General features: G+C 38.1%; 1 protein-coding gene across 1 annotated transcript; it reads right to left on the reverse strand.

Moving 5' to 3' along the window:
* Positions 1-2,695, reverse strand: LOC149140342 (alcohol dehydrogenase 1-like). The gene is made up of 10 exons (XM_089450956.1): positions 2,617-2,695; positions 2,340-2,476; positions 2,153-2,199; positions 1,638-1,957; positions 1,354-1,436; positions 1,166-1,241; positions 994-1,055; positions 720-815; positions 474-614; positions 1-298 (listed from the first exon to the last, which is right to left on the reverse strand). The coding sequence occupies exons 1-10, from the start codon at positions 2,693-2,695 to the stop codon at positions 179-181; spliced, it is 1,161 nt and encodes a 386-aa protein (XP_089307082.1). The 3' UTR covers positions 1-178.
* Positions 2,696-9,245: the final 6,550 nt, after the last annotated feature.

The raw sequence follows: 9,245 nt of genomic DNA on the forward strand, positions 1-9,245 counted from the left end.
ACTCTACTTTGATTTCAAGAAACATCCAAATCTGATCCCTCACATTTACCATCCACCACAAAATCTCTAAGAAACTTAAGATATTCCTGTTGACTTCCTCACATTTACCATCCACCACAAAATCTGTAAGAAACTTAAGGAAAACTTAAGATATTACTGTTGACTTCCTCTCGAACGTTTAATTGCCAATCACGTTTATCACACATCTCAGACTCTCGCCTTTAATCATGTAATCAAATGCCTTGTTGATATCAGCGAATGAAACCTCATGTGTGATAAATTTCTCCAATTCAAGCTTCTGCAAAATAATAAAGAAGTTAGCTTGAAAGACTAATTACATGGAGATCAAATAGTAGTGATTTTTGCCAGGAAAGGAAAGCAGCAGCAGGCATGGCCTGGGAGAGCCATTTCTATCCTAAAATCTAAGGAAATGAATGAATCTTCATAGAATAACAAAGGAAAGAAAGTCCTACCTTTTCCAAATACAATTCTACAAGGCCTGGCAAATCGGTACGGGGCTTATAGTCTCCAGGTACAGTTTGTATCACTGTTCTTTCTTTCAGAAAATTCACGTCTGGACGAGGGACACCCACTAAAATGGCTACAGCCCAACCCTGGACAACAAACACATACCCATTTGATCAGTATATGCATAGTAGCTAAAACTGAGCGTATATTTACAGTTTCAGAAGAAATGGAAGTGAAGGCAGAGTAAATACATCATGGCAGGATTCGAAGGCTTGATTCATGGCCTCGACATTCCCTGTGCACTCGATGCTGTAGTCCACCCCTCCATCAGTTTTCTCGGCAATAACCTGATAAGCTCCCAGAATTTAGTTTTAATTTAAAACATTTCTCCGAATACAACACAAAACTGAATTGAGCTTTAAGATAAATTCTTTTACAGATCTATTGAGCACCAACAAAGAGCAATAAATTTGAAAGAGCCAAAGGAAAAGAGAAGTTGAAATCATTGTAGGCAGCTCAACCAACCTCTTGAATAGGCTTCTTGTAGTCCAGTGGGTTTATAAATTCTGTTACACCAAAGAGCTTTGCTGAAAGAGGACAGATAACAAAAACGATTCAGACAACGAAATAGAAAGGAAATTCTTGAGTCAACATACATACAGTGATTAACAAAAGATGGAAATAGGCATTTTACAACCTTTTTCAAATCTGTCACTGTTTAAATCGATTCCAATTATTCGAGAAGCTCCTTCAATTCTTGCCCCTTCAGCAGCCTGCGTGCGTAGTTATGCCCAGGTCAGATGTCTGACAGAAAATTAAACAGTAAACTCATCATATTGATTCCATAAAAAGAAAAATTCAGAAATGAAGCTGAATTTTACTTACGGCAAGCCCAACACCCCCAAGGCCAAATATTGCTACTGACGAACCCTCCTTGGGTTTGGCTACATTCAAAGTCGCCCCCATCCCTGAATCCACAATAAAATGAATTTTGAATTGGAATTCCAATTAAGGTGATTTTATTAACAGACCAGCAAGCAGAACTCTAAGAATTCAATCATCACTTTATAAATCAATATACAATGTAAACTAATTCAATAATATCATTGTGATCTTTCACAATCATCAGCAATTTAAGTTTGGAAAACCCCAGAAAATAATTTACTCACAACTCAGAATACAGACTTTGTCCAGAGGAGCCTCTGGATTAATTTTGGCAAGGGAGCCAACATGTGTAACTGTATACTCGCTGAAAGTCGATGTACCAACGAAGTGGTAAATGGGTTTCCCATTGATTGAAAACCTCGACTTCCCATTACTTATCATAACCTCTCTGTCAGTATTAATTCTTAAACGATCACACATGTTGCTCTCCTCTGACTTGCAGTGTCTGCATTTTCCACATTCTCCACATTCTCCAGTGAATGTGAGAAGCACAGTGTCACCCTCCTTGAGGTCAGTCACCCCTTCTCCAACACTCTCAACAACTCTGTGTCAACCAAACAACCTATAGTTAGCGACCAATAAATCACAAGAAAATTAGTGTCCCTTTCCCCTTTCGAAACCCTGCATGCCCTTTGCTATCAGTTATTAACTTTTTTCAAATCCCAGATGCCTGCTAACATGACTGATTAATTTTTTTGAATACAGACAGTTCACTCATGGGAAAGAACAGAGTGCATACCCAGCTGCTCCATGTCCCAAAATGCGGGGAAAGAGAGGAGTTTGGCCCTGCAGCCAAAGGAGCAGTATCATATCAGTCATTTCAAAAAGCAATATTTGTATGTGTTATACAGTGCAGAAGGAGATGTGTAATTAATTTCCTTCCTTCAAATTTTCTTGATGTTTAATGATAATTATCCATAGCATACCTTTGCTTCCATGAAATAAAGGTCTATATCACACAAGGCGATATAATGCACTTTGATTCTGACTTCCATCGCCTGTGGAGGAGCCACCTCCACTTCTTCAATCTTCAGAGGCTCCCCTGCTGTCCAGGCAACAGCAGCTGCAACAAAAAATACAAATATCAGAATGGATCATATTCGGACATGGCGAAGTCCGTATACGGTTTGCAACAAAAAAATACAAATATCAGAATGGATCAGACATGGCGAAGTCCGTATACGGTTTGCAACAAAAAAATACAAATATCAGAATGGATCAGACATGGCGAAGTCCGTATACGGTTTGCAACAAAAAATATACAAATATCAGAATGGATCATATTCGGACATGGCGAAGTCCGTATACGGTTTGCAACAAAAAAATACAAATATCAGAATGGATCAGACATGGCGAAGTCCGTATACGGTTTGCAACAAAAAAATACAAATATCAGAATGGATCAGACATGGCGAAGTCCGTATACGGTTTGCAACAAAAAATATACAAATATCAGAATGGATCAGACATGGCGAAGTCCGTATACGGTTTGCAACAAAAAATATACAAATATCAGAATGGATCATATTCGGACATGGCGAAGTCCGTATACGGTTTGCAACAAAAAAATACAAATATCAGAATGGATCAGACATGGCGAAGTCCGTATACGGTTTGCAACAAAAAATATACAAATATCAGAATGGATCAGACATGGCGAAGTCCGTATACGGTTTGCAACAAAAAATATACAAATATCAGAATGGATCATATTCGGACATGGCGAAGTCCGTATACGGTTTGCAACAAAAAAATACAAATATCAGAATGGATCAGACATGGCGAAGTCCGTATACGGTTTGCAACAAAAAATATACAAATATCAGAATGGATCAGACATGGCGAAGTCCGTATACGGTTTGCAACAAAAAATATACAAATATCAGAATGGATCATATTCGGACATGGCGAAGTCCGTATACGGTTTGCAACAAAAAAATACAAATATCAGAATGGATCAGACATGGCGAAGTCCGTATACGGTTTGCAACAAAAAATATACAAATATCAGAATGGATCAGACATGGCGAAGTCCGTATACGGTTTGCAACAAAAAATATACAAATATCAGAATGGATCATATTCGGACATGGCGAAGTCCGTATACGGTTTGCAACAAAAAAATACAAATATCAGAATGGATCAGACATGGCGAAGTCCGTATACGGTTTGCAACAAAAAATATACAAATATCAGAATGGATCATATTCGGACATGGCGAAGTCCGTATACGGTTTGCAACAAAAAATATACAAATATCAGAATGGATCATATTCGGACATGGCGAAGTCCGTATACGGTTTGCAACAAAAAAATACAAATATCAGAATGGATCATATTCGGACATGGCGAAGTCCGTATACGGTTTGCAACAAAAAAATACAAATATCAGAATGGATCAGACATGGCGAAGTCCGTATACGGTTTGCAACAAAAAATATACAAATATCAGAATGGATCATATTCGGACATGGCGAAGTCCGTATACGGTTTGCAACAAAAAATACAAATATCAGAATGGATCATATTCGGACATGGCGAATGGATCATATTTCAAAAAGTGCGTATAGAGTTTGCATCAGTTTGCATAAATCCATGTTAACCCTGAAAATCAATTTTGCCCAGAAATGATATACATGAAAGAAATAGAATGTGGCCATGACTCCTTGCACTGAACTGAAGTAGTTACCTTTGCATTTGATAACCTGGCCTGCAGTAGAGCTCGCCATTTTCGTTGCTGCTCAAACGGTATTTTTTTGGTAGTGTATGTAATATATTACCGAACGATCAAACAAACAAACTAACTTGGTGTTGCAGGAGCTTTATGTTCTTTGGAATGTCTAATCTTAATTTATATTCCAATTCTTTAGAATGCATAACGCAAGCGGCCAATTCTTTCGAATGCATAACGCAAGCGGGTGGGTGCGCGTGAACGTGTCGCCCATTCAGGCTTTCCGTATACATGGGAATATTCCAAACACAAACCAGGGCGGATTTGATTTTTTTGAGCCAGGTAGAAATCAGCGGTGGCTGTCCCTACTTTCCGGCTAATATGGGTTGTGTCAAACATGTCAAACAAGAAAAGCACATATAAGTATAGGCATAATCTTTCAACACTTTTTCCGATACTAGTTAGCTAAATTCTCCCCCTATATGAATTATTAACTCTCCCCCTTTAGCTAAATTCTCCCCCTATATGAATTATTAACTCTCCCCCTTTCACATCAATGGAAACTAAGATAATATTCTCCTTCTTAACTAATCTCCCGCATTCATGTTGATCCTATGGACTTGGAAACCCCCCTTTTGATATGTTGAGTGCTTGCTAGCTTCCTTTCTTCCTCTTGGGGAAGATTTAGTGGAGGGAGGTAAGAGGAATGCCTTAAGTACTTAGAATTGATTTATTGGGAGAAGTTTGATTAATATATTAGATACCTACTCTTTTGTAGATACATACTCCAACTTTTCAATCTGATTTGCAACTCTCTCATAGGTAATGGTACTCAATTGGAATATTTTTTGTCTTAGGGTGAAAAAAAGGTTCTTAGATATGCTATTTGAATTTGTGTTATCACAAATGATTGGTATTGGTTGGTCATATATTACATGCAAATATTCTAAATATCGTTTCGTTCATAATAGTTAAATGCAATAAGAAGTTACCACTATATATTTTACTTCAAAAATAGAGAGAGTCACTAAGAAAGAAATCGCCAAGACTAGTTTTTTTAATTTCATCTACATCACTTGCCTAATCAACATCAGTAAAAAAAGTTAGTGAAAAACGTTTAACTCTGGGGTACCAAATTCCATAGTCCATTATGGCTCTTAGATATATGAGAATCCTCTTGGATGCTAGGAGATGACTTTGTCTGGGGTTTGCTTCAAATATTCCAACAATACCAACTCCATTATGATTTATAGTCTAGAGGTTTTAAAGTATAATGGGTTGCCAAAAATATATCTATATAAAGTCTAATCCACCTTTGGTGATTCAATAAGTCTTGTTCAGTTTGCAACCTATAACCATTGGAGTTCTTACCAAAGAACATTCCTCCATATCGAATTTCTTCAAAACTTGAGATACTTGCTTTGTGAGATAAAAAATTCCTTTTGAAGATTGTGCAATATGAAAACCAAGGAAATAAGAAAGTTCTCCAAGCCTAGACATTTCAAATTCAGCCTACATATCGGCTACAAACTAACAAGTTAGATCTTTTGAATCACTTGCAAAGATAATATCACCAACATAGACAACCACTACTAACAATTTTCTATCATTGGATTTCACATACAAATTATTGTCAGTTGTGCCTCTTTTAAAACCACACTTCAATAAATAACTATCCAACTTGGAGTACCATGCCCTTGGGGCTTGCTTAAGACCATACAAGGCCTTTTTCGACCTACAAATATAATAAGTTTTATCTTATAATTGAAAACAATCAGTATTTTAAATGTAGACTTCTTCTTGCAATTCTACATTTAAAAAGGCAGACTTGACATCCATCTGATATATGTTAAATTTATTAAAACTAGCAAAAGCCAAAACATGTGAATTTCTCCCAATCATGCAATAGGAGAAAAAGTATAATCAAAATCCAAACCTTCAATTTTTGCATAACCTTTGCAAACTCATCTTGCCTTATTTCTTCCCACTTCACCATTTTCATTCAATTTGTTTCTAAAAACCCAATTCGTTCCAATAAATCTGTATTTGTTGGTCTTGGAACAAGCTCCCATGTATGATTTTTCTCGATTTGATCAAGCTCTTTGTTCATGGCCTTCAGCCAATTGTCATCTTGGTCGGCCTAAGAAAAATCCTTTAATTCCATCATAGATAAAAAAAGTTTCATGCATTTGAGTACGGGGATCTATTAACCTTCTTCTTGTTTGAACACCTATACAGAAATCATGAACAAATTGGTTAGTTGGGTGGTGTTTTTGCACATACCTTGTAGGATATTTGAATTTTAAACTTATGGATTCTTCGATGTCTTCATCTATAAATGGCTATTCAACCTTCTCACCATTATTGATTGGATCATTAGTACTGACATTTGTTTGTTGGTTGTCTTCAAATTCAATGTGCTCATCTACTTTAACATCAATGCAATTAATTATTTTCCTTGTTTTCTTGTTTTAACATCTATAGCCCTTGTTTGCAAAATGCCCCTCCTAACCCTAGCACCCCATTAGAGTTAGAAGGAGAAGATCCAACTCCCAAAGTATTGCTATGGGAACAAGACCTAAAACTTTTGACTTTTCGCAACTTAGGACTTCCAACAATTGATATTGTTGTGTCGGTCTCGTTGAGATGGTTCTAACAATATAAATTTTCTCTCAATCTAAGTTACTATGAATTGAGAGTTATGGTCTCTTAAAGATAAACCCCTTTTACCTTTCCACATCATCTTGGTCTGCCACACAAACTGTCCATGGTGGTGGAGCTTCCAAGTGGAGGCCAAGATGATGTGGCAAGGTAAAAAGGTCATATATTTAAGAGACCATAACTCTCAATCCGTAGGTCAGATCAAGACAATATTTATATCATTCGAACCATCTCGACGAGATGGATGCAACGACATCAATTTTTAGGAGTCCTATGGAAGTTCGGAGTTGGATTTTCATCATGACTACCTCCTTCTAACTCTTGTGGAATGCTAGGGTTAAGAGGGAGGTGTTACACGATGGTCTACCTACCATGTGGACATATCCATGATGTTAGTGTTGGCATAACATATGCCACGTATTCCACTGTGTGGCTGCCACGTGGAGGTCAAGATGATGCAGCAGGGTTTAAAATGACCTATTTTCAAAGGGCCATAACTTTTGATCTGTGAGACGGATTTAAGTAAATTTTATATCGTTGGAATCATCTCGGTGAGAGGAACACAAAGAAGTAATATATTTAAGGCTTTGAGGAATTTTGTAAAAGTCAAAATTTGTAGGTCTCGTTTCCATAACTTAGGATTTGGATCAACATCATGACCACCTCCTTCTAACTCCAGTTAGGTTCGGGGGTTAGGCAGGGGGTGGTGTCTGTTAGCCTTGTTGGTGTTTGGCCCAAAAACAGATCCAAAACACTCCAAAAGTCTTCAAATATTGCTTAAGATCATCCAAAGATCGAAATAAGCGCAAGAGGAGAGCCCTTGGAAGGGCTGAAATACGCTATCGGGAGGCTAAAAACACTCCAAAACCATGAAAAAACCATGTACTGAAGGCTTAATAGTCCAAACAGACAACTTCCGTTAGATCTAGCTTATCAACGGCCCAGATCTAAGCGGCAAAACGCAATCGGCGCTGCAAAGAGGACGACTTAAGGACGGGCACAAGATACCCCCGATCAGCGATCTCTGATGATCAGATTGGTGGGTTGCAGTCGGCGGATGAAGCAGGCGGAGTAAGTGCGCAGAGAAATGGTAATCAGCGATGCAATGTGGACCTTCGATCAAGCGCGCGCAAATCGATGGCTCACATCGCGTCATAGGATTGTAATTGGTGGGGACATACGCCACATTATATAAAAAACCTCTGGCTTGGGTGATATGTGATTGCGACAAGTCGCATCGCTATATCGCTATCGGCGCTAACCATGGGGTGGGGCCTTTACATATATATGGGTGCGACCCGATAACCGGACCCAACGGGGTTCTTAACAATATTGCATAATATTTCAAGTCCATGGGAAGGCCGTTTTTAATGTATTTCGTGTGTTTTTGTTGTATAACAAAATACAAAGGGAGCCTTGGGCAACGCCGATTAGGATGAGTCCCAGAACCGAAAGGGTTCGGGAATGAAATCTATAAAATTTGAAGTCCAGAGGAAGCCATATTTTAGTGTATTTCCCGTGTTTTTAAGTATTTCATAATACAAAGGGAAACATAGGGCCAGGCCACTTGCGATAGGCGATAGTGACCTAAAGGGTAGACCCGATAGATATATATGCCATGTTTAAGGACTTTTGAAGTCCGAAAGGAACAGAGATTGGTGGGATTTTACAATATTGTAGTGTTTTCTGTGTAAAACAGAAAACACTCATTATTAAACATTTTAAAGGGAAAACAGAGGCCCGAATAGCCATTTCAAGACAGAGACAGAAGGCTGGAAAGGGAATAAAAAGGGCCACAGTGCAACACAGCCACAACAACAAATGATCATGGAGCATCAACAGCCTAGCGCAGCTCATCAAAACAAACATCATGGAGTATCTTCGGCACGAGAGAGCTCCCTGCCAACGCTGCAAAATACCAGAATGAGGTTATTCTGTTATTAGAAGAAGGAACCTTTGAGCCATGCTTGCCTAGTCAGGGCATCAAAGTTGTTGAAGAGACACAGGGATAGATTAAGACCTCTCGAGCCTCAGAAGGCTCGAGAGCATTGTAAAGAGCTATAAATATCTGAAAGCAAAATGTAATAAGGGTTCAACCTCTGGAGATTATTGAGACTCTGTTCCTTCAAGCTTCTCATCTTCATTCTAGTGAATACAAGCTTCTTTTGCTATTATATGTTCAATGTCCATTTCCCCTTCTGTTCTAAGCTTGCACTTGAACATTTTGTTCATGTTTTTCTTTTGTGTCTAAGGCCAGATAACTGTCATCTTATCTCTGCTTTGATAAATTAGATTTGCAAGCTTCTTTTACTTCTTGTAGCTGGTCATCCATATGTGTTTATATATGCATCTGCTGGTATAGGTGGTATTCTCCATCTATTCATTAAATTTACAAATTATTGAGCATTAGTGGTCTAAAGCCTTGTAAAGCTGAGGGTGTTCATGCATGTCTTGAGTTAAAAACAGAGTTGAAATGGTTATCTGGCTTGATCCAAACCAT

The sequence above is a fragment of the Pinus tabuliformis genome, chromosome X (genome assembly GCF_031772625.1).
Source record: "Pinus tabuliformis cultivar Carrire ecotype Pingquan chromosome X, CPIR1, whole genome shotgun sequence".
Taxonomy (NCBI): Eukaryota; Viridiplantae; Streptophyta; class Pinopsida; order Pinales; family Pinaceae; genus Pinus; species Pinus tabuliformis.